This window comes from Camellia sinensis, chromosome 4 (assembly GCF_055761805.1).
Source record: "Camellia sinensis isolate YWXY chromosome 4, ASM5576180v1, whole genome shotgun sequence".
Taxonomy (NCBI): Eukaryota; Viridiplantae; Streptophyta; class Magnoliopsida; order Ericales; family Theaceae; genus Camellia; species Camellia sinensis.
This window is the reverse complement of record NC_138964.1, coordinates 24,271,555-24,298,640: the sequence shown is the minus strand read 5'-3', so window position 1 is coordinate 24,298,640 and position 27,086 is coordinate 24,271,555. Positions and strand designations below refer to the sequence as shown.

At 31.3% G+C, this 27,086-nt stretch overlaps 1 protein-coding gene across 1 annotated transcript; it reads right to left on the bottom strand.

Annotated features, from left to right (window-relative positions):
- Positions 1-1,413: 1,413 nt before the first annotated feature.
- Positions 1,414-7,447, bottom strand: LOC114300329 (receptor-like protein 9DC3). Its single transcript, XM_082922855.1, has 3 exons — positions 7,299-7,447; positions 5,281-5,424; positions 1,414-2,808 (listed from the first exon to the last, which is right to left on the bottom strand). Exon 3 carries the CDS (start codon positions 2,483-2,485, stop codon positions 1,418-1,420), a length of 1,068 nt encoding a protein of 355 aa, XP_082778981.1. The 5' UTR covers positions 2,486-2,808; positions 5,281-5,424; positions 7,299-7,447; the 3' UTR covers positions 1,414-1,417.
- Positions 7,448-27,086: the final 19,639 nt, after the last annotated feature.

Below are 27,086 nucleotides of genomic sequence, written 5' to 3'. Positions count from 1 at the left end.
TGCACCATGGTTGGTTTAAAAAGTCAGGGCATTTCTACATCACCAAATCTGTAATGTTATAAAATTGATATACTAGAGTCTTACATTATACAATTGATGTATTTTGAGTATTATATCTCTATGATGCGGTGCATATATTCCAGTACCGAAAACCAAGTTATGTTTCATTGCTACAGCGATCGAGAAATCATTTGGTGTTGCTGACATGTTTGTCACGACTCACCATGAACTTCTCACTAAAAATCTGTAATAGTATTAGTGAGGCATATTTTGCCACCTATTCCGGGGAATATGCAGTTCTCCACAAGAAGAAAAAGAAGAAGAAGAAGAAGAAGAAGAAGAAGAAGAAGGGGAATATATATACATATGGAAGAAGAAGAAAGAAGTAAAAAGAAGTTTTGCTTGTTTTGGTGTATTATCAAAACCTCTCATCAATTGGGTTATTTATGTATTTATTTATTTTCATGTTGCAAAACTATACAAGGATGTTCATTTTTTTCAACCCATTCCTAAACAAACTTGAGCTTTATTTTTAGGTTGAATGAAATATCTACTTAGAACAAAAACATTGTATGTTGTTCTATTACTCACTGATTGTTGATATACTTTCTATAGGGCAAGGCTTGGGCATCTGAAATCGTGTCAAGAAGAAAAACAAAACGTTAGATTCGAGTTGAGAGTTGAAACTACACTTTTTGGTGACTTCTTGCTCCCTACCCTTCTTTCCTTAAAGAGTTCATTCAATGCAAAGTAGTTTTAATTAAAAGCTTTGAGCTGTTCAGCATTCTAATAAGTCCCTGACCATAATGCTTCTGTTGAGTCAGTCAATTAAACCATTTTTTCTCTCTTCGCTATTAAAGAACCTGGTAATTTATTTAGAGAATAATGTTTCAGTGATGACTCTAGTGTTGCCTTGTAGTCTTATTTAGAGAACAACAAAACCAAGGGACTAAAGTGACCTTAGGCCATATTAGGAGAATTTTCATGATAAAATGTTCAGGATATTTGGTGAACATGGTATTTTTGGCAGTGATCAATGTATTGTGTATAATGTTGATTCATCAAACCAGGTTGTATATGATCATTATAGCATAACACTTCATTAATAGTACACACATTGTTCATTCACTAATTAAAATAAAATTATGATTTCGCTTTGTTTCCAAATCAATCTAATAACTCTATGCATTTTAATTACCTTGTGCAAAGCTTGCATTTCAAACTTCTTTTTTAGTAAGCTTATTTAAAGTTACTCAAGTGAATGGAGAATTTTTTGCACAAATCTTACTTATTTTTGTAGCATTGTACAATGAGAGAAACATCACTTAAGCTTTATGCCATTATAAAAAAGTTCTCTACTCATCTAACAATGAAAAAAAGGTAAAACACTACCTACTTGACATGACATTTGTGTTTGCTACTTTCTTCTTCCTCCGTGTCTGTTACCACGCTTGTGTGACCTTTTCCCTTTCTTCTGTTGTTCTCCTTCAGCAATTCTTACAAACCATTTTGGTTTTCCAATTAAGAACATAATATATCCCATTACCAATCCCAATACCATTCCACATCCGTACCCCATTTGTACCACTTTCCAACTAAATCCACGTGCAAAAGTTGGATCATCTTCCTTGTGCAACATAGGTGTTGGATGTAGTGGTGTCTTGTTATCTTCACATTCCTTTGATAGAGGAAACCCACACAATGCCAAGTTCTTATTGTACGAGCTATTATCAAATGTTTCAAATTGGTTGCCACGAGGTATGCGACCCTCAAGATGATTTTCTGAAAAATTTAAGACTCCAAGAAATGTCAGACTTGTCAATTGGCTAGGAATCTTACCAGAAAGTTGGTTTGAAGAGAGGTCCAAGGATTCAAGCGAACATAGATTTCCCAATGATGATGGGATATTGCCAACAAGGTTGTTGTGAGATAAGTTAAGCAATCGAAGTGCATAAAGCTTTCCGATGACATTTGGAATCTCTCCACTAAATTTGTTGTGTGATAAGTCAATCGTCGTGAAAATTGTTAGAATTCTTGGTAATTCAATCTCAAGACCCTTTATCATGATTGTCACTGAATCATCATAATAAGATTCCCCCATATATCTCAGTCCCACACTTTCATTGATGATCCTCATAGCTTTGAAATGCTTGAAATATGTTGTTGGCAAAAAGCCACTAAACTCATTGTGAGAGAGATCCAAGATTCGAAGTTTACGAAAGGGTAGTTGAGTTTTGGAAGAGCCCATGGGACTGTGAAATTTATTGGATTTAAAGACAAGGACTTGCAACTCCGGAAGAGTTTCCAACCAGTAGGGGAATGTGTCATTTATATTGTTGTTCCCGAAGTCTAGAACTTCCAAGTGCCTACATGTTGCCAAGGATCGTGGCACTTTTCCTTCCAATTGATTCCCGTTTAAATCAATAGTCCTCAACTTGTTTCCTTCTGCAAATGAGGTCAGAATGCTGCCGTGAAAGTTATTCATACTAAGATCTAACACACTTAGTACATTGCTGAAGTTTCCTAAACATTGTGGAATTACACCACTCAAGCTATTATGAGACAAATCAAGGATCTCAATGGAACTCACATTGCAAATCGCTGAAGGGATCTCTATGAATTTATTGTGTGAGATTAAAAAGTTTGTCGCCACAAGTGGTGGGATGGGGCCACTTAGTTCATTGATGCTCAAATCTAACAATTGCAATGAATTATTTGGGAATTCTTGGAGTTGACCATTGAGTCGATTAGCACCAAGGAGTAAGTACGCCAATGACGAAATATTAAACAACCTAGATGGAATTGGACCTGTAATATTTGAAAAGTTGAAATAAATAAGTTGTTATTGAAATTGTTTTGTGATAAATCCAAATAAACAATCTGTGTAATGTTAGAAAATATATATATATATATATATATATATCCTTGAAACATTCAGAACTATTAACTGTGCAAGGTTAGCAAAATCATTAGGACTATTTAGCGTTCAAACTTTCTACAGGATAAGTCTTTATAAGTCATATGCATAAAGTTCTCAAGAGACTCATGCTTGTACCTAGAAAATTTGCATCATTGTTTTTCACGTCTTGTCATGAAGATATGTTTAGAATATATATATATATATATATATTTCCTTAAAACATTCAAAACTATTAATTGTGTAAGGTTAGCAAAATCATTAGGACTATTTAGCTTTCAAACTTGTTATAGGATAAGTCTTTATAAGTCATATGCATAAAGTTCTCAAGAGACTCAGGCATGTACCTAGAAAATCTGCATTGACATTATTTTTCATGTCTTGTCATAAAGATATGTTTATCAAGGAATTATGTACAATTTTTTTTTTTTTTTATCGGCAAATGTTAGCTGTTAGTTATTAGATTAACACCTATGGGAGAAGATCTCTCCATCCTTGGCAAAGCACCTAAATACTAGCACTAACCTTAATTCAACCCCACTAAGGGGAATTGAAACCATGACTTCCTTCGGACTAAGCCCTAAGGAAGGTATGGTGGCCAACTAGGCTAAGCCTAGTTGGTTTGGGAATTATGTACAATTTAATACATGTTGATGTTGAAAATGCAGTTATTATAACCGTTAAAGATTTTGAGGTCACATGATCCAAAAATGCTATTTGATTTTGCCATTTTTCTTGCAACATTTACTTTATTCTCCATATAACTAACACTACAAAGTAGTGTAACAATTATTGAAAAATGGTAGGAACCTCAAATGTTTACCGGTATTTCTATTAAATGTCTCACATGAGTATGGGATCCACACCATGTGAGTTACATATGGTCCCTATGTCTATGTGAGACATTTAATAAAAATATTGATAAAATATTTAGAATCACTAACATTACTCACAATTTTATTATCCCCTTTTAAGGGTGTACATCATAGAACTATCACATCTAATTCGGTACATTCACATTTATTAGATATTAGACGATACGCGTGAGATCCATTACACCAACAATTATGTGGTAAGCAAAATATGATCAAAAAATTGATAAATGTAACATTGTTGTAATAAACTATGGTAGTATTGACAAGTTCAGTTGAATTTTCAAATTGTGTTTATCATTAAAAAATAAATAAATAAATAAATAAGAAAGTAAAAAAACAAAAAACAAAAAAATCTCATCATTTTCTCTTTTTAGGGGGTAAAAATAAATTTTAAAAAGTTCAAAAATATTTTTTTTGGTTTTTTTCTAACTAGTTTCTTCTTCAAAAAAAAAAAAAAAAAAAAAAAGAAGAAGAAGAAGAAGAAGAAGAAGATAGATTTGGATTCTCTCAAGTTCTAAGAGGGTGTTTGGGGTGTACTACAAATTTGTCTTAAAAAAATAGATGACAAATATAATTTTAAAAATAACCATTCATTTGTTATCATAGAAATATGATTGAAATATATAGCTATCGATATTCGATCATCTTAATTTTTTGTATGATTATTCTACTCAATGATTTCTAAAAAGTGAACGGTTTAGATCACTGAAATTGGCCCCAAAATAAATCCACCGAATCTAAATTGTTCATTCAAGTTGGTCGTCTAACTTGACAGAGCAGTTGGAATTAGTGGTTGAACTCAATCATCCGAACTGTTCACTTTATACCGACTATGAGAATCAACCAAACACAATAACGTCAAACTCCCAAGGTTCTGACTTAAAATCTTCAACAATTTGAGGGAAGTAAAAAGGAATGTGTGTGGGTTGTGATGATCTTAATATGTTTTCAATCATTTACATTTTGGATGATTTAAATTGTTTTGATGACTAAGTGTCATATTTCAATGATTTAAACCATTCATTTTGTAAGGTCCTCAATTTATACCACCATGGAAAAATTAAGTTAATGTGATAATCATAATCTTTTTATTTTATTCTGTTTGTCTCCTAAAAATGGGCAACAAATATGTTTTATAAAATATACCATTTCTTTTTTGGAGACAAATAACATAAAATGAAAAGGTTATGATTATTTGATTGACTTAATTTCTTTCATGGATGATATGCACAGAAAATTTTATAAAATAAACGGTTTGGATCATCGAAGTGAAATTCATTGTGGGTCTCACAGGCCCTTCAAGTTCATATTTAAACTTAAGAGAAGTCATACTCTATATTTTCATATGTGCCCAGTTAGTTGATTGACTTGCAATTCGAGCTCTACAAGATGAGATTGCAAGACTTCCTAAAGAAAGACATTAAAATTCAAGTAAAATTCAATGATTATTAAAGAATGCTAATTAAAAATTGTGAAGGGTTATCGAACCTGTGAGATTATTGGAGCTCAAGTACAATGTCTGCAAATTAGGAAATTGTCCTAATTCAGTTGGAATTCGTCCATGAATGTTGTTATGTGCTAAGCCAAACCATTCTAAGCTTGAAGTGTTGCCAAAGAAAGACGGAATTGTACCTGTAAAATTATTTTCTTATAGTAGAAGAGTTCTCGAAAAGAGTAAGGTAATCAACTCCTTTGGTATGTCGAGTCCGATTTTGATTTTGTTTACAATTTGAAAGATGTGTAAACAATATACACATTTCGATTGTTATAAAATGAAAAAACCTATCATTTTGGGTGGAGTCATTATACTTTTTACAGTTTGGATTATCAAAGTTGGCCTAAAAAATATACCCGCCAGACCCAAACTATTCTCTCAAATTGAATGGCCATCCGAAGTCGGCCCCAAAACATACCCACCAGCACTCCAAAAACCTCCCATACCAGTCTGCTTTACCCAAGCCCCATCAAAGTTTTTCTTGAACCAGCCCCCCCGCGGGGGCTTGCCACCGAATTTCTTGCCCATTAGTTGACACATCTGACTCTGCCCCTGCAGCAAGAATAGGTAAATTTGCTTCCTTAAATTGCTCCGCTCTCAACACTGCCCCCATGCATGACATTGATAGGATCATCTTTGCCAGCATTAAAATATGTGTCATTCCGACCCTTCCACAAACTCCAAATAATAGATGCTGCCAGCGCTTGAAAAGTAGCAGAAAGCAACTCCGATCAAGAGAAAGAGTGTCCAACTGGAGTGGCGAAGCAAACCAGACTACAACGACGAAAGGGCATTCAGCAATCATATGCATCAGATTCATTTTTCCCTCCACAACTCAAACAGGTAGCCTCCACTGGCAGCTTCTTACATCTCAGTCGAGCTCCCACCGGTACAATGTCCAAACTACACTTCCAGAGAAAAAGCCTAAGTTTACCATCGATGGGAATTTTCCAAAGTTTCTTCCAGTACGACTTCAATTATCGATTGCTGCTATCTACCCCCCTTAGACTACCGCTCATTCCATTTTGCCTAAGCATAAGAGCACACTCATACCCAGACTTGACTGAATAGATACCCGTCGTTGTGTAATGCCAGATCAGTTTGATTTAATGAGCCCATTTTGAAGCCAACCTTTATAATTTGAACCGTTTACTTTATACATAGTATGAGAATCAACCAAACATGATAGCTTTTGAACTCCCAAGATTTTGACTCAAAATATTCATGAATTTGAGGGAAGTAAAAACCAAAATGTGTGGACTGTGATAATCTTAATATGTATCCAACCATTTACATTTTGGAGGATCTAAATCATTTTGATGGTCAAATGTCTAGTTTCGATGATTTAAATCATTCATTTCGTAAGATTCTTAGTCTATATCATCCTAGAAAAAATTAGGTTGAGTTGATTTTTTGAAATCTTTCGATTTTATCACGTTTATCTCTTAAGAAATAAAAGACAAATATGTTTTTTAAAATAGACCAATTAATTTTTTTTGGAGACCAATACAATAAAATGAAAAAGCTATGCTTATATAATCGGCCTAAATTTTTTTTTATGGATGATATACAAGGAAATCCTACAAAATGAATGATTCGAATCATTAAAACGGAATCCATGGTGGGCATCACGAGCCCCTCAGTATATTTTCATGTGTGCCCAGTTAGTAGATTGACTTGCAATTTGAGCTCTAGAAGACGGAAAAACCAAAAGTTAAGGTGTCAAAAAAAAAAAAAAAAAAAAGTGGAACTGGTAGACGGATCCAACCCCGTCCAAATTGCCAGTATGGTCTAATTTTTTTAATTTTGGTTCTGGTTCTGAAAATAGTGGAACCATTCAAATCGGTCCAATTTTCAGTTCCAATGCTTTAGTTGCGATTTTGGACCAAACCAGACCGTGGCAAAAGCCCAATAGGCGTTGGAAGACTTCCCAAAGAAAGGCTTTATAATTCTAGTCAATTTCAATGATTATTGAAGAATACTAACAAAAAATTGCAGCAGGTTATCTAACCTGTGAGAGAATTGGAGCTCAAGTCAAATCTCCATAGATTAGGAAGTTGTCCTAATTCAGTTGGAATTCTTCCATGAATGTTGTTATATGCCAAGCCAAAAAATTTTAAGCTTGAAGTATTTCCAAAGGAAGGCGGAATGGTACCTGTAGAGTTATTTTATTCTAGTCAAATAGTTATCAAAAAGAGTAAGGTACTCAACTCATTTGCTATGCCACCGAGTCCCACTTTGGTTTTGTTTACAAATGGAAACAGTGTGTGAACAATACAGACATTCTGATTGGGCGGAGTCATTACACTTTTTGGGTGTAAAGTTTGCATATTTGGGCTAATCATATTTTGTATATTGTTTATATACAAACTGTGAGAACAAATTTATTTTCATATGCCATTACTAAAATTGTTAGCTTTAAGAGATATAACACCAAATATCAAACAAAGGTGTGAATCCACAAGGATGAAAACAAATAAAAATACAGAGCAGACACAAAAATAAATATGGAGAAATATATAATTACTTTTTCATCCATATGTTTAGGGTTTACTTTTCCAGCCATTTATGTTTTCATGTGTGGCTAGTTAGTTGATTGACTTGTAATTTGAGCTTTGCATGATTAGAAAGCCAAAGCCTTGTGGTCGTTGGAAGATTTCCAAATGAAAAGCATTAGATTGCAAGTAAATTTCAATCAGTGAAGAATACTAGCTTAAAATTGAAGGAGGTTAATGAGTTTGTGAGATGATCGGAGCTCATCTTAATTCAAATATATAGCTATTGATATTTTCATCTTAATTTTTTGAATAATTATTCTAATCAATGAGTTGTAAAAAGTGAATGGATCGGATTATCAAACTCGACCCCAAAAAAAAAAACCACTAAGACCAAACTGTTCTCTCAAATTGGATAGCCATCCAAATTGAGAGAGCAGTTAGGTTCAGTAAACTCATTTTGGAGATGACCTTAATGATCTAAATCGTTTAACTTATATAAACTATGAGAATCAACCAAACACGAATGCTTTCAAACTCCCAGCATTTTGATCCAAAATCTTCATGAATTTGAGGGAAGTAAAAAATAAATATGTGCAGACAGTCATAATCTTCATATGTTTTGGAAGATCTAAATCATTTTGATGATCAAGGGTCTCGTTTCGATTATTTAAATAGTTCATTTTATAAGATCCTTAGTATATATTATCATAAAAAAATTACGTTGATTTGATAATCACAATTTTTTCATTTTATCGTTTATCACTCCAAAGAAATGGACGACAAACATGTTTTTAAAAATACACCATTTGGTTTTTTGGAAACTAATAAAAAATGTTACAATTATATGATTGACCTAATTATTTTTTTTCATTAATGATATATATGAAAAGCCCTACAAAATGAATGGTTCAAATCATTAAAACGAAATTATGGTGGGTCTCCCGAGACCTCAATATATTTTATGAAAAGCCCAATAGATGTTGGAAGACATCCCAAAGAATGACATTAGAATTGAAGTAAATTTAAATGATTATTCAAGAATACTAATTAAAAATTGCAGGAATTATCGAACCTGTGAGACAATTGAAGCTCAAGTAAAATTCTTGAAGATTAGGAAGTTGTCCTAATTCAGTTGGAATTCTTCCATGAATGTTGTTATGTGCCAAGACAAACCATTTTAAGCTTGAAGCGTTGCCAAAGGAAGGCGGAATAGTACCTGTAAAGTTATTTTCTTCTAGTAAAAGAGCTCCAAAAAAGAGTATGGTTCATAACTCTTTTGGCATGCCACCGAATCCAATTTTGATTTTGTTTACAAATAGAAAGAGTATGTGAACAATACACACATTTTAATTGATGTAAAATGATAGATCCTACCATTTTCGGTGGGGTTGTTACACTTTTTGGGTGTAAAGTTCACACATTTAGGCCAATCAGATTTTGTGCATTGTTCACACACAGAAGGTGTGTGAACAAATTTATTTTTGTATGCCACCACTGAAATTATTAAGCTTTAACAGATATGGCATTAACCATCTGACATCGGTGCAAACCCATAGTGATGAAAACAAATACAAATAGGGAGCAGATACACAAAAAATAAATAAGGAGAAATACATCATTCAGTGTGAAAATAAATGACAATTTTACTTTCTAATCCATAGGATTAACTAATCATAATGAAAATGAGGCAAGATGTGATATGAAATAAAATTGTAAGATAGCTCAGCATAATTATGTTAAAATTATGGGGGTCAATGTATTTTTTTCAAACCTCAAAGAAGGTTGATATAGTTTTTCACCTTTTTCCTTAGTTGAAAAAAGAAGAAATAATTAGGAAAATCAACTAAACACCGTAAATGACTTTCAAACTCCCAAGATTTTAATGAATTTGAGGGAAGTAAAAAAAAAAAAAAATCAAAAATAAAAGTTCACTATTTAAACCCAATGATATGCAAGAGAGATGTTTTGTTAATAATTAAAGAAAATATGAGTGAGGAAATTATATTAAATATTCTAATTGATTGGCACATCATAGAATTTGACAATTAATCTTACTTTTGGGCTTAAATAGCAATACTCAAAAGAAATACATGTAGGCTATCAAGACCTTAATATGTTTTCAGCCATTTATATTTTCAAATGTGGCTAGTTAGTTGATTGACTTAATATTTCAGCTCTGCAAGATGGGAAAGCCATAAGTCCAAATCATTGGAAGATTTCCAAAAGAAAGGCATTAGAATTCAAGTAGATTTCAATGATTACGGAAAAATACTAGTTAAAAATTGCAGGAGGTTATCGAACCTGTGAGACGATTGTCGGTCAAGGAAATTATCTGCAGATTTGGAAGTTGTCCTAATTCAGTTGGAATTCTTCCATGAATGTTGTTGTATGCCAAGCCAAACAATTTTAAGCTTGAAGTGTTGCCAAAGGTAGTCAAACAGTCTCAAAAAGAGTAAGATACTCAACTATTTTGGTAAGCCACCAAGGCTGATTTTGATTTTGATTTTGTTTACAAATGGAAAGAGTGTGTGAACAATGTACACATTTTGATTGGGTAGAGTCATTACACTTTTTGGGTGTTAAGTTCACGTATTTGGGCCAATCGTATTTTGTGTGTTGTTCATATACAAAAATTAGGAGTGATCATTGGTTCAATGGTTAAGACTTGGCCTAATAACCTTGAGGCTATGGGTTCAAGTCATGGAACTATCACTCTGTGAATTATGCCAAAGGTTAAGTGTGCACTCAATCTTTTCTCTCCTAAACACACTTTAATGTGCACTAATTGGACTTTTTTTTTTTTTTTTTCCATATACAAAAACTATGTGAACAAATTCATTATATGACCTGATACCAAAAAAAAAAAAAAAAAAAAATATCCATTATATGGCACCTCCAAAATTATTAACTTCACGAGATATGACACGAAACATCAGACAAAGGTGCAAATCCACAAGGACAAAAACATATACAAATAGGGAGCAAACACAAAAATAAATATGAAAAAATATATAATTCAATGTAAATAGATGTCAATATAACTTTTTCATCCATATGTTTAGGGTTTACTTTTCCAGCCATTTATATTTTCATGTGTGGCTAGTTAGTTGATTAACTTGTAATTTGAGTTATGCACGATTGGAAAGCCTAAGCCCTGTGATCTTCCGATTTCGAGTAAATTTTAATCAGTGAAGAATGCTAGTTAAAAATTGTAGAAGGTTATCAAACTTGTGAGATGATTGGAGCTCATAATCTTGATTCAAACATAATTCATATACATGTAGCAATTGATATCCGATTGATTTGATTTTTTGAATGATTATTCTAATCAAAGAGTCATGAAAAATGAATGATTCAAATAACCAAAATCGCTTCCAAAAGACAGACTATGAGAATCAACCAAACATGATAGCTTCCAAACTCCCAAATTTTGACTCAAAATCTTCATGAATTTGAGGGAAATAAAAAATAAATACGTATGGACCGTGATAGTCTTAATATGTTTGAGCTATTTACATTTTGGATGGTCTAAATCATGTGATAATCAATGGTCTCGTTTCAATGATCTTAATCGACCATTTTCTAAGATCCTAAGTATATATATCATCGTGAAAAAAATTAAGTTGATTTGATAATCGTAATATTTTATTTTAATTACATTTGCTTCTTAAAAAATCGACAAATATTTTTTTAAAACAGACCATATAATTTTTTGGAAACAAATACAATAAAATGAAAAACATATGATTATATGATTAACCTACTTTTTTCTTTCAAGGATTATATATATGCAAAGCTTTGAAAAATGAATATTTTGGATAATTGAAACATAATCCATGATGAGAGTCATAGGCCCCTCAATATATTTTCTTGTATGCCCAGTTAGTTGATGGACTTGCAATTTGAGATTGACAAGATGGGAAAGTCAAAAGCCAATAGTCGTTGGAAGATTTCCAAAAGAAAGACATTAGAATTCAAGTAACTTTTAATGATTACTAAAGAACAATAATTAAAAATTACAGGATCTAATCGAACCTGTGAGATAATTGAAGGTCAAGTCAAATGTCTGCAGATTTGGAAGTTGTCCTAATTCAGTTGAAATTCTTTCATGAATGATGTTATATGCCAAGTCAATCACTGTTAAGCTTGAAATGTTGCCAAAGGAAGGCGGAATGGTACCTGTAAAGTAGAGTAAGGCTTTCAACTCTTTTGGTATGCCACCAAGTCCAATTTTGATTTTGTTTACAAATACAAAGAGTGCGCGAATAATACACACATTTTGATTGGGGTAAAATGATAGATCCTACCATTTTGGGTGGGCATATTACACATTTGGGCCAATCATACTTTGTATACTATTCACACAAGGGCAGGCCTGGAGATTTTCGGCACCCAAGGCGAACATTAAAATAGGGGCCTTTTATATAAAACTACAAAAAAAAAAAAAAAAAAAAAAACCTACTATGAGGCAAAATGAAATTACTTAATTTTATTTAAATTGAATTAGTTTTTCTATTTTTTCCTTTCACATTCAGAACAACCATGATAATAAAATTAATCTAAATTGAAGAGAAATTCATCTGAGATAGATTATCTAAAACTCAATAGAAATTCAATTCATAACCAAAATTAAAAGAACAATCACAAAATTAGTGGACAATTGAAGAAAATATTTGATTCAAGCAAAACAAAAGCATGACAAAATTTAATCAACAAAAAATTAGATTAAAAAAATAGGCACTGAAATTAGATTTATGGCACAAATCAAAATTAAAACCAATGCAATCAATAATTTATTTTTCTAAAAAGAAAAAAAGAAAAAAAAAAGAAAAGAAAAAAAAAGGGAGATTAAATTGAAAAGCAAAGTTCTCAAATCAAATAAGGGCAATGAATTTAAAAGAGCACCGCATCGATTATCTGGTGGCCCAAATTTGGACTGGACATTTGCTTGGTGTCGGCACAATTTGCTTCCAATGCTTACAGATGGAAAGCAATAGAAAGCACAAGGTTTAATTGATAGATTTTTGTTATTTGCATACCTTACCCAATATATTATTGTAATTCAATTTGGAACCCCGCAATTTTTTATTGTGGCCTTTTGACTGGACTGTGTGGTGAAGTTGAGAAACTTGGGCTGGGCCTTAATTTAGAACTACTAATATGACATTGATTAAAAGTATGTTGGGACCCTTAAATTTGATTAAATTTTGGGGGAGAGGGCTGCAGCCTTGCTTGTCTTGGGTTAGGGTCGGGTCTGCTTCACACACAAAAGGTGTGTAGACATGTTTATTTTCATGTGTCACCACTGAAATTATTATCTTTAACAGATATGACATGAAGTATCGGATACCAATGCAAATCCTCAATAATGAAAACAAAAACAAACAGAAAGCATATACAGAAATAATAAATAAGGAGAAATATATAATTCAGTGTGAAATAGATAACAACTTTACTTTTTAATCCATAGGATTAACGAATAATTAATGAAAATGAGGCAAGATGTGATGCGAATTAAAACTTTACGAGAGTTTAGTATAATTATATCAAAATTGTGAGGTCAATATATTTTTTTCAAACATCATAGAAGGATAGCATAGTTCACCCCCCCCCCCTCCCCCCCTCCTCCCTCCTTTTTTTATTGAAAAAAGAAGAAATTTGTTATGGAAATCAACTAAACACTGTAAATGACTTTCAAGCTCCCAAGATTTTAATGAATTTGAGAAAAGTAAAAAAGAAATGAAAAATGACATACAAGTTCAATATCGAAATCCAATGATGTGTAAGGTAGATGCTTGACTAATAATTAGAGAAGATACGAGTGAGTGAGGAAATTGTCTTAAATATTTTAATTGATTGCCACATCATAGAATTTGAAAATTAGGTCTAACTTTTGGGTTTAAATAACAATACTCTAAAGAAATACACGTAGGCTATCAAGATCTTAATAGGTTTTCAGCCGTTTATATTTTCATGTGTGGCTAGTTAGTTGATTGACTTATAATTTGAGCTCTGCAAGACGGGAAAGCCAAAAGTCAATCATTGGAAGATTTCCAAAAGAAAGCCATCAGAATTCAACTAAAATTTCAATGATTACTGAAAAATACTAGTTAAAAATTGCAGGAGGTTATCGAACCTGTGAGACGATTGTCACTCAGGGAAATTATCTGCAGATTTGGAAGTTGTCCTAGTTTAGTTGGAATTCTTCCATGAATGTTGTTAAATCCTAACCCAAGCCATTGTAAGCTTGAAGTGTTGCCGAAGGAAAGTGGAATGGTACCTGTAAGCATATTTTCTCCTAGTGAAAGAAATCTCAAATAGGGTAAGGTACTCAACTCTTTTGGTATGCTACCGTTAAAATTATTTTCTGCAAGATGTATGCGACGAAGCATCCGACACCGGTGCAAATCCGGTGGGATGGCCCCTTCCAATATATTGTTCACTAACAATAGACTTGTCAAGCGACGCAAACGGCCAACTTCATTGGTTAGACGACCATGGAATCTGTTGTTGCCTAGATCGAGCACTTGGAGGAAGGAAAGGTTGCCGACATGAGAAGATATGGTGCCCTGGAGACCCATGCCGCGAAGGATCAAAGCTGTGACTCTTTGCCTACGTCGGCTACAAGAGACCCCCGCCCAGCCACAAAAGTTGGTTTCTTGTGTCCAGTTACTCAACACATTATTGGGATCAAAGTTGATTGAGGATTTGAAGGAGAGGAGAGCCAATTGATCAGTGAAGTTTGAGGAACAAATGGCCAACTCAACCACGAGTGAATGCACTAGCAGGGCGCCCAAAAGGGAACCAATGTACAGTTTCTTCATAGACATGATATGTAAACGGGAGTGGAAGAAATGAACAGCCTCTTCACGCAATGACGATCCTTTTATATTATTTTTTGATGTGTCATCTAAATTGTCTGTCACTATATTAATTTAAGGAAAATGAGTGAGATCACTAATTAGTGCTACCACTAATGATGTGACAGTAGGCCTCACCATGAATAATTTGATGTTTTGGTCATGGTATTGTATTTTTTTTCTTTTTTTATTGAGTGTCATGTTATTAGTGATCTTTTTAGAGCTCCAAAACTAGTGGTCTCTATCATTGTTGTTAATTTAATGAGCCTCATCACTTATATTTATTTTTAATACAGCATTGACAACTCAAATAATTCTTATCTTTCAAATTATTAGTCCATTTTTATTATCGTAAACATTCTAAGAAATTGTTTATATTTAAAAAAAAAAAAAAAAAGAATCAACAATTTTGAAGTCTTTACTTACAAGAACCAATTGAGATATTTTAATTTGTGATTTAAAATTTTTTTTTTCCTTAACAAAAGGGGCACATTGTAAGAAATTTATATTTTTGTGATGAAAATTATGAATATTTGTAGTGTCTGATATGTCAATTTATGGTAGAAGCTACGAAATGACGAATTTGTGGTGTGCATCATAAAATGAAAGTTAAACTTTTTCTAGTTAACAACAATTTATGTCATTTCATCTTTTAGGGTTTGGTTTTCACCAAGTTAGTAATTTCAACTTAAGAGAACGGTTGAGATTTGTAGACCCATTTTAGGGCCGACTTTGGTAATCCATTCTTTTAAATTTCATTGAGTAGAATATTTATGCAAAAAAATAAGATGACCAGAGATTAGTAACTATATTTTTTAAGGGTAATTATTCATTATTTCCGAAGTATAGACACATGGTACTCCATAAGATTTTGATTGGTAGAGAGGGGTAGGGGTCCACGTTTTATGTTAGGAATAGGGGAACAACATGGAACTGAATAATTAGGAATTGGCTTGAAGTATGGCTACGTGATGTTCTAGAATTATTGAATAATTTCCTATTTTTTAATCACATTTGTATTACAAAAATAAATAACTATTCTTTAAATCATATTTGTCGTTCAATTTTTAAAAATAAAATATTTGATTTTAATTCAATTATGTTTCTCCAATTTCAAAAATGAAACCCTACTATTTATTTATTTATGTTTATTAAATTGATTCTAAAATATCAAATAAAGAAAAAAATAGATTATCTCAAATGAAATATTACATATTTGATACATTATATGTGTTACTTCCTCTTAAAAAAAATATGTTATTAAAAAAAAAAAAAACAAGAGTGGGTAGTGAAGTGTGGCCACGACCGGCAGGCTAGCCATTATTAAAGAAATAAAGTGGACTTGACTCCCAAGTCTTCAAATAAATCAACAGCCTCCAAACAACACATCAATATCAACAATATATATCTATATATATATATATATATATGATAGATAGAACCATTGATGAAAGTGCCAAATGGCACCTCCTGGATACAGATCAGGGTGCGAATCAGAACGAAAGTGCCAAAGTGCCAAATGGCACCTACTTGTTTTGAAAAAAAAAAAAAAAAAAAAAAAAAAAAAAAAAAAAAAAAAAAAAAACAAGAAGTTTAGGTGAAACTACATAAATTTTGATATCTTGTGATTGTTTCTTTTTTGTGAATTTATATAATTTGTATGGTTCTTTTATTTCATATTTGAAGCCATTAACTATCTTGGTGATGTTGAGTTTTTCCGGAACTCTCCGCACAACAAATACCTTAAACTGTTATAACCAAACACCTTTGAAGTGTAACCAAAAAAAAAAAAATCTTCAAATATAGCTAAACTTACAATCATAATAGGTTATAATTAAGTAATAATCAATTAATGAATACCGTGCTATGCACAGGATGTGAAAAAATTAATAAAATATGTTTATATGAAATAATATAAATAGTTAGATTTTTGTATCTAAATTATGAAAATGAAAAAAAAAATATTAAAACTCACAATGTAAGTTTTACAATTTTAACATAATTTATGTATCAATTCTTAATTTGTCAATATTTCAATAATTTAACTTTCAACTCCCTTGTTAAAGTTATAAACTTGGGCGAGTTGAACCCAAGAAACTCAAGTCAAGCTTGTAAATTTTTAAAAATTGTGCAACATAATTTTTAATTTTTTGAGAAACTATGTAAAATTCAAAAATTTGAATAAATATGAATGGACTACGGCAGAGACACCAAACAACCTAAGCAATTGAAACAAAATTGTATATATAAATATACAAAATTATTTTCTAATTTATTTTTTTAATAATAAATAAGATTAATTAAAATTTAATATTAATAAACAAAAGCAAATACACCTTTTAGAAAGGGATGATCGTATAAGTTTATATTAAAAAATTATATTTTATAATCACATAAAATAATTCAAATATATATTTTTCATTTATTTTTAATTTAAAAATTACTACAAAATATTTAAATATAATAAAATTAAATTTCTACAAAATAAAAGTATGTGTATAAAAAATGAAAATAAAAAAGTAAGAAGAAAATTTAGAATGGTATTCTCATTTGATTTGAAAATAATTATAGATAACCAATAAATTATAACCTATAGCCCTCATTTTTTTAAAATAAAAAATCAAATTTTGCAAACTATCACTTTTAATAGAAAAATAACATTTATTTCTATTTGTTCTAGCAAAACTCACTTTTCAGCAATTTGATCCAAAAGTTTTTCATTTTTTATTTTAGCTTGTTTAATTGACAACTGAGATTAAAAAAAGAAAATTAACAGGATCCACCATGTTTCACAAGTGCTAAAAAATTATAGATGAACAATAAGAAAAATATTTAAGACCCACAAAAAAACACCCACAATTGTATCCATAATGATGTAGTATCATATGTTTCAATTCTTGATTTGCTATACACTCAATGACATAGGCCCAACTCCCTTATCATATCATTGTGGGTGAAAGTGTGAGTCTGTAGCATTGCTAGAATAATAAATTATCACATGTAACTCATATTTTCTTTTTTTATTGCACAAAATAATAATAATAATAATAATAATAATAATAATAATAATAATAATAATAATAATAATAATAATAATAGTAAGTTTCACCAACTATCATTTTTAACAGAAAAAAAAAATGTTTATTTCTATTTGATTTTAGCGAAAGGCACTTGTTAACTATTTAAGACAAATTATTTTTTTAATTTTAATTTTTTTAATTGACAATTGAGATTAAAAAAAAATTAATAGAATCCATTATGTTTGGCAATTGTTAAAAAAGTCATTCATTTTCTTAATATTTTTGTATTTTGTTTAAAAAAATTTGTATTAAAAAAATTTATTATTTAAGTCCTTGTAGTTTAGAAGGACATAATTTTTTTTTTCTTATATGAAATTTAAAACCAGAAATGACAAAAAATTAAAATATAAACTTTTAATAGTGATTAATAATTTGAATACATGTATTTAATAAAATATTATGTTTAGACTAATAATATTATGATACATCATTATGACACAAGTGAATATTGATCTTATTTTAATTGTACTAACATAATTTAAAAAAGAGTTTAGATTTAAAATTTTATTTTATAATTTAATAAAATATGCATAAATTAATAAATGAATATTGATCTTATTCTAGTAACATAATGTAAGGAAGAATCTAAATTTAAAATTTTATTTTAAGAATATAAAATTAATTTACAAACCAATAGGACGCATATTAACAAAAATTAAACAAAATAAAAAAAATAATAAAATAAATAGGAATTGCAACTTTAAGTTTTAATAGGATGACAACAATTTTCAATTATAATAGTATATAAATTTTATATGAGATTTTGAAACTCCCATAATATCTCTTCTTAAAAGCATTCTTTTGTAAAATATATGAATAATCTCAACACCACTCCTATTATTCCTACATACAAAAATTATGAGCTAATTATGATAATTTGAAATTTGTATTTAAAACTTATAAATAATGGGATAGATCATTATAATTTTAAATTTATATTGTGCTAATTTTAAATTTAAATTAATAGATTACTTTTCATATTTAGTGATCCTCAAATTTGAATTTTAAAATAGATTAATATACTTTTCATTTTTTTTTTTATAGATTTGATATACTTTCCATTTGAAAGTCATAAATCAAGAGATGTTAATTTTTATTTATTTATTTATTTTTGCTTGAATAAGAGTTAGTAACAGGAACATGATTTTTTTTTATTTTTTTATTTTTTTATTTTTTTTGGGTTGAATAAGTCATACATTAAAAAGACAAATAAATACAAACTACAAAAGGCATACCTTAGGAGCTAATCAACTATACAAGATATGGACAACAACAAACCAAAACAACAACAAAACAACAAACCAAAACAACAGCAAGACAAAAACCTGTTCAAACACCACATGAGCAATGAGAGCAAATGAGGGGCAGATAGGAAAATGAATTTGAACTTTCGTATTCAATAATATCTCTTTTACAGGCATTTATACAAGTTGTTAGGAGTTTGTTATAACAAACTCTTAACTAACTATATCTAACTAACTGTATCTAACCAACTTCTCTCTAAATCATTACTCACGCCATTCACTAGCATACATTTGTGTTGGGTGAGCTGTAGCTGCAGCTGTGGCCGCAGTTGTGGCCTTATCCTTTGAGCATCTATCTGAGGCTTTGTAACGCTCCAAAAATATAACAATATTAATTAAATAACAATACAGTTCTGAATATAATATCCTCATATTCATGTAATTCCATTATACAAAATGGTAACAAATGCAGTTATATATTTATTAGTCCTAATTCTGAATCTATAGCATGTACCACATGTTATGGGTATGAAATAATAGTTAAACAAATATATAAATGCCTTAATGGTTACAGCTTTCCATGACAATACTTGATTACACAAAGTGAGTTTAAACTCAATACAAATAAAGCCCTGGGTTTGTACAAAATAAATACAACAAAAACAAAACAAGAAGCTCTTGCCTCTAAATCCTCCCAAGCTATGGTATTGGCGGAGGCATATCATCAGCACCTGAATATTGTTTTCCACAACGGGTGAGTCAAAGCCCAACAAAGATACTTTAACACAGTGTATGAATCTTAACAAGCTTATAAGGTAAATGCGTATGCAATGCTCGTGTCAAAATCTTTTATATCCTTTCCCAAAACTATGCAATGCCAGCTTTATATCATAATTCATGAAGACATTTCCTTCACAACATAAAACAGGACAGTGGATACAGTACTAGGAATCTCTAGGTGCATGTTTGCAAGTAGGCTATACAAGCACTACCAACTGTTATTTTTACCGATACTAACTGGAAGGCTTGGCACCTAACTACGCAAGTTTCTAGACTTTCACCAAGGACACACAAGCTAACAATAATACCCAACCACACCTCCTACCCAGATTCACCATGGTATTCACCATATTTTCTCAAAACAATATACATTTTCAATGTGTTAAGTATGCAACAAATGCTTAATACAACGAATGAGAAGTTAGATTCAATTCTCCTAATTCTCATGCAATTTCTACAACAATAATAGCTATCCTCCACCGATTGCCCAAAATAGATTTCTCTAAATAGATAGATCATTTCCAATAAAGATAAACTTTTCAAAATTTCAAGACAGGAGTGATAATGCATATCTAACTCTACTATCATCATCATCATTCCAATTCCATAAAATCCAACACATTTCCATTTTCTCTTTACAAAATCAAATATTCACATTTTAGAACAAAATCCATTTTCTTTAAAAATCAATTCCAATGATAAAAATCTATCATTTCATCACAACTCAACTATATTTATAAATCTATAATCATATCCAAGAACCCCTTTGGAAATTCCTCTTTTGAATTTTAAAACAAAACCCTATATTTTGTTTAAAATGCCCAAATCACAGAATTGTTTAGAAAATCAAATAACTAAGTTAAAAACCATTCAAAAGTGTGGAGAAATCCTTACCTCAACTTAAAAGATAAGCAAGAGCAAGGTTGAAACTTCAATGGAGTTGAAAATGGACTTTGCTCCTATCAAATGGAAGCTTTAAGTGAGCTCTACCTTTTTTTCAAAGGGACTAGGGTGTAAAGATCAATTGATAATTGTGTATTTGAGGTTTAAAGATGGTTTCTAAAGAGAGAGGAAGGTCATCTGAGATTTTAGAATGTTTACAGAGAGAGATGAGAAAATGACTCAAAAAGTGACTTTTCAGAACTGATATACGCACAGACCGCTCGAGCATAGGAATGGTCACTTGAGTGATCAGACACAACAAGTGAGACAGCTCGAGCGAATAAAGTGATCGCTTGAGCAAAGAATACCACCTCCCAGTACTTTTGCATGCCTGCAAAAGTTCTGAGACCTACAAAAGTACTGAGAGTTCCAAAACACCACTCGAGCGCAAGAAGGACCGCTCGAGTCGAGACCGCTCGAGTGCAAGAAACACCGCACGAGCGAGGAATGCCATACTTCTAGTAGTTTTGTAGACCTACAAAAGTACTGGAAGTTCTCAAAGTTTGCTCGAGCACAAGAAAGTTTGCTCGAGCAAACAAGCCAAAATCTAGGTAATAACAATTTTGAAGAACTAACTCTCAACATATTCCAAATGCAACAACGACACTCCAAAAATCAAACTTTGACAAGGAATAAGATGAAAGAAGGCATGGACAACTGTCATGTGATAACCCAACGGGTACTGTGCTTAATTATGCATGTGATTATGTGTTTGATATGAATTTGTATGTTTAATTATGTGATTTATGTGATTTTGGAATTATATCTGTTACTTGTAGGAAAATCTCTTGCAATTACAACTTTAAACTGAAAATTGAAAACTTTAGAGGCGCCAGAAACCAAAACTGACTTCATACATGTGTTTAGCATGATTTTTAAAGCCTACTATGAAATTTTGTAAAATTATAATTTGTACTGAATTAATTGAGTTTAATTGGCCTAAAACCTAGATTAGGCTAATTTAAGTTTAATTAGCCAAAGGCCCTATTTGGTAGAGCTGTAGGAAAGTAATTATAGATTATAGCTTAACAGATTATAACTTATAGCTATGAACATAAGTTGTTTATCTGTTTGGTGCAGTTGTGGAATTATAGATTTAAGCAGCAGAATAGTGTTTGGTAGATAAGCTGTAAAATAGCTTTTTTTTTGTATAATTGTCCTTTTTGCCCTTATATGATAAAAAAATGATGATTTTGTCATTTTTTTTTTCAATTAATATGATTAGTATTAATTAGTATCAATTTATATAAAAATTGATACATTTGATAAAAATGTAATGGCTTAATTAGTCTCAATTAATACTAAAATTATTAATTAGTATCAATTAATATTAATAATTTTTTTTCCTTGTTTCTTTTATTTATTTTTTCTTTTCTTAATTGATACATTTTCTTTTTTTTTTCCTTGTTTCTTTCTTTTCTTAATTAATATTAATAATTAGTATCAATTAATATTAATATTAATGCTTTTTTTTTCTTTTTTTTTCTTTTCTTAATTAGTCTCAATGATATAAAAATGTAATTTTTTTTCAATTAAAAATTGATACATTTTTTTTCCTTTTATTATTAATGGCTTAATTTTTTTTCTTAATAATTTTGTTTTCTTAAAAATTGATACATTTCCTTGTTTCTTTTAATAATACTAAAAATGTAATGGCTTAATTAGTCTCAATTAATACTAAAATGTAATGGCTTAATTAGTTTCAAATTATATTCATTTTAGTTTATAAATACATGAATATTAATTGATATTTTTTTAATTTATTAAAAATTGTTACAAATACCAATTTATTAATATTTTATAATTTAATTTATTATCAATTAATGGCTTAATTAGTATCAATTAATATTAAAATTATTAATTAGTATAAATTAATATAAAATTTATTTCATTAATGGCTTAATAAAAAAAACAATTTTTAGTATTAATTAATATAAAATTTATTATTATTATTAAAAAAACACTTACAACCCTTCTTCCCTAGCAGCCCCGACAGTGGGCACAGTGGCGACAGGGCACTAGGGTTTGAGATCGCGAAGCGGAAGGGAGATCGCTACGGCATGGAAGGGATCTGCTGCGATCAATCGCGACGGAGGACGGGGCGCTAGGGTTTTAGATCGCGACGCCGAAGAGAGATCTGCTGCGATTGCGATGGGTGTAGTTAGGGTTGTCGATTGCGAGCTTTGGTTCATCACCGTTCGATCGTCACGCTGTCGATGGCGAGCTTTGGTTCATCGATGGCGAGCTAGGGATTTGCCCTTCTACTTCGTGAGAGAGGGAGAGAGAGAGAAAGAGAGAACCAGAAATCACCCCGTCGCCGAAAATCCCCTTCGTCGGAAATCGCCTCTTTGGCTCGTGTGAGGGACAAAAAATGAGTGTGTTTTGGTTTATATACGTGGCACACTTGTAATAATTTGAAATTGTGAGGGACATTTTAGTCATTTTACCCCTCACACCTCAACTGCGCGCTTAAGTTGATTTTTGACTTATAAATTAAGTTTCTCCTCCCCCACTCAAAGAATAAGTTGATTTTTGACTTACAAAAAGCTACAATCTGTATTGTTAAGCTGAACCAAACACATCAAAATAGTTTAAATTAAGCAAAAAGCTTAAATAAGTAAGAAATAAGCCCTACCAACCAGGGCCAAAGTTGTGGATGTATGTATGAAGATGGTAAGACTTAAGTAAGTCTTGACATCATTTTATATAAACAAAACATTTGCTAGAAAGAGTTAGAGAGAGAGGAAGAAGAGAAGGGCTATCGGCTCCAATAATGAGAGACCGAAATTGCACGATAAGCGTGTAATATGCATGCTTCGTTTTATTATTAATTTTAGCAATAATAATTTTTATAACTATTATAATATAACACTAAATTGAGTGTAATATTTATATTGCATGCCGTTATGACAAAATGTATAGATTAAAAGCAATTTTAGAATTTTGTTGAATCATTCGGTCTATTAAATAAATATATTTATTTGACTGTATTATGTTAAAAGAATTATGTTTTTACCTTATCTGATTATGTACACTTATTGTCTACTATTGTTGATATTTATATATTTTCATGAATTAAAATTGGATATCATGATATAATTAATTCTTATTGACCATTATATGAGATATTCATCATTGTCATATTGCATAATTTGAAATATATAGATTCCCGTTTGTCCAGAGTTATTATTATTATTATATTGATAATTGCAATCACATAAAAGAAATTCTAGAAATCATAAATAGTGATTTCATTAAAATAGTGATTGAATTAATGATAATTAAATAACTCAAACTAATGAATAGAGAATATTGTTTGTTAGTTCCGTATTCATAGGAATTACGAATTTTGGAGCTGCCAAAGTAGCCTAGATTTGTAAAACTTATGAATATAAAACTACATAAAAGAAATGTTAAAAAGGTAACATTAAGGTCGATAATATTCTCAATTGCAGCTATAATTAGGAGATTGTGACTAGCCCAAAAGAGAGTCACTTTCAAATAATTATGAACTGGGTATAGGGTAATGTAACTTATGTAATTTGACAGATTAGAATTGAATACCCAAAGGTAACGTGACTAACTGAAAAGTTGCATAAATTATTTTAGACCTACATAAGTGATTCTTGACATGTGAACAATAGATATACCTAAGTTTTGCCCAAAGGAAAGACTTATGTAATATCAATAGTTCATCATTATAATTCTCAAAGCTTTAATATGTATATTGTTTATGCCTATTTACACGTTACTTGTGAGACCTTGTGTTAATACCTTTTAAGATATGTCAAAAAGATAGCTTGCTATCTAAGGTGGTTGGACTTAGAAGGGAGGCTATATTGACTCCTTCGACTTTCTTAGAATCTTACATGGTTATTGACCAAAGGACTCTTTAGTGACGTTACCCTAACCCTAAGCGTAAAATTTGGGGCGTCATATGTTCTATCTTATTCAGTGACAGTTCCCATCTCATTGTACTCTCATGCATCGGGCGTCCCTTTACTTACTGACACTATTATGGTAGAATTGACAACAATGAGATATGATGGCAACCGAGGACTTCAAGATCACATCCTCAGTATGGCTGACAAAGTTGCAAAGCTTAAAACTTTAGGGATGCAAGTTGATGAAACTTTTTTTGTGCAGTTTATTCTCAACTCACTTCTATCAAAGTTCGGCGCATTCAAAATTCACTATAACACAAATAAAGATAAGTGGATTTTGAATGAGCTGACTAATATGTGTGTTCAGGAGGAAATGAGGTTAAAGGAGGAAAGACGTCAAACTACATTGGCTATAACTCATGGAGCTATATAGAAAAAGAATGCGTCTGGGAAAGAAAATCAGGCTCAGAATGGTTTCACTGTCAAGTGCTACTTTTGTGGCAAGAAGGGACATGTGAAGAAAGATTGCAACAAGCGAAAGGCTTGGTTCGAAAAGAAATATAAGAAATTTTCTTTTTGTTTTTTATGAATCAAATCTTGCTGAAGTACCTTTTAACACATGGTGGATTGACTTTGGGGTCACGACCCACATTACAAATTCCATGCAGGGATAAACTAGAAAACCGAAGGAAAGTGAAAGATTTGTCCGTATGGTGGATTGACTTTAGGGACACGACCCACATTACAAATTCCATGCAGGGATAAACTAGAAATCCGAAGGAAAGTGAAAGATTTGTCTACATGGGGAACCATCTCAAAGCTGAAGTCATAGCTGTAGGAACCTATCGACTGATCTTAAAGATGGGTCATCAGATGGATCTAGAAGACACTTTTTATGTTCCTTCAAGTTCTAGGAATTTAGTTTCGTTATCCAAATTAGATCGTGTTGGATATTTAGTTTTATTTAGTTGTGAAAAAATTAATTTAATGTTTAATTCAATAATAATTGGTTCTGGTAATTTATGTGATGGTTTATATAAAATTACCTTAAATCATGAGTTTGCACAATCATTAGTAACACTGTATTCGAATATTGGTTTAAAATGTGGTCTAATTAATGAAAAATCCTCAATCTTGTGGCATAGACGGTTGGGGGCATATCTCTAGAAATAGAATTGAAAAATTGGTAAAGAATGGGATTTTGGAAAACATAGACTTCACTGATTTTGAGATATGTGTGAATTGCATCAAAAGAAAGCAAACCAAACACACCAAGAAATGTGCCACAAGAAGTAATGAGCTTCTTGAGACAATTCATACAGATATTTGTGGGCCACTCAACATCCCATGTCTTAGTGGTGAAAAATATTTCATCACATTTATTGATGATTTCCCACGTTATGGATATGTGTATCTAATTCATGAAAAGTCTCAAGCTGTTGACATCCTTGAGGTGTACACAACTGAAGTCGAGAGACAATTAGATAGAAAGGTCAAATAATGAGATCATATAGGGGTGGTGAATATTATGGTAAATATGATGAGTCAGGCCAAAATCCTATCCCATTTGCCAAATTCTTAGAAAAGAAAGGCATTCATGCTCAATAAACAATGGTTGGTATGCCACAACAGAATGGAGTTACTGAAAGGTGTAATCGTACACTTAAAAGCGTAATCGTACACTTAAAAATATGGTTAGGAGTATGTTAAGTTAACCTATTTCACTGTGGGGTGAAGCTTTAAAGACTGCAATGTGTATCTTAAATAGGGTTCCTAGTAAGCCAGTCCTAACAACTCATTTTAAGTTGTGAACTAATAGGAAACCTAGTTTAAGACACTTACATATTTGGGGTTGTCCAGTAGAGAAAAAGTTGGGCTCAAGAACAATATCTGGATATTTCATTGGTTATCCAGACAAGTCTAAAGGGTACAAATTTTATTGTCCTAATCATAGTACGAGGATAGTGGAGACTGGTAATGCTAGCTTCCTAGAGAATGGTGAAATTAGTGGGAGTGAGAAAATAGGAGTGGTGAATTTTGAGGAAATTAGGGTGGATGTGGCAACATTTGACCCTTACCGAAAAATTATTGTTCCTCAGACTATTCCACAGGTTGAGGGAAACGAACAACATAATGAAAATCCTTCACCATCTCATGTTTTACCACTTCATGAACATACCACCATTGAAAATATTGTAGAACCACCACAACTGGTAGTTTTGAGAATATCTTAGAGGGAACGAAAGCTTGCCATTCCAGATGATTACATGGTGTATCTACAATAATATGATTTTGATATTGGGATTAATAAAGATCTAGTCTCATTTTCACAAGCCATGAATAGTGATAGTTTTACTTAATGGGCCAATGCTATAAATGAAGAGTTAAAATTCATCGAACAGAATGGTGTTTGGGATCTTGTCGAATTTTCCTAATAATTGTAAAAAGGTCGGGCGTAAATGGGTCTTCAAGACCAAGCGCGACGCAAAAGGCAATATCGAACGATTTAAA

Coding starts and splice junctions, on each gene's coding strand:
- LOC114300329 (XM_082922855.1), bottom strand. CDS start 2,485: ATGAATAACTTTCACGGCAGCATTCTGACCTCATTTGCAGAAGGAAAC.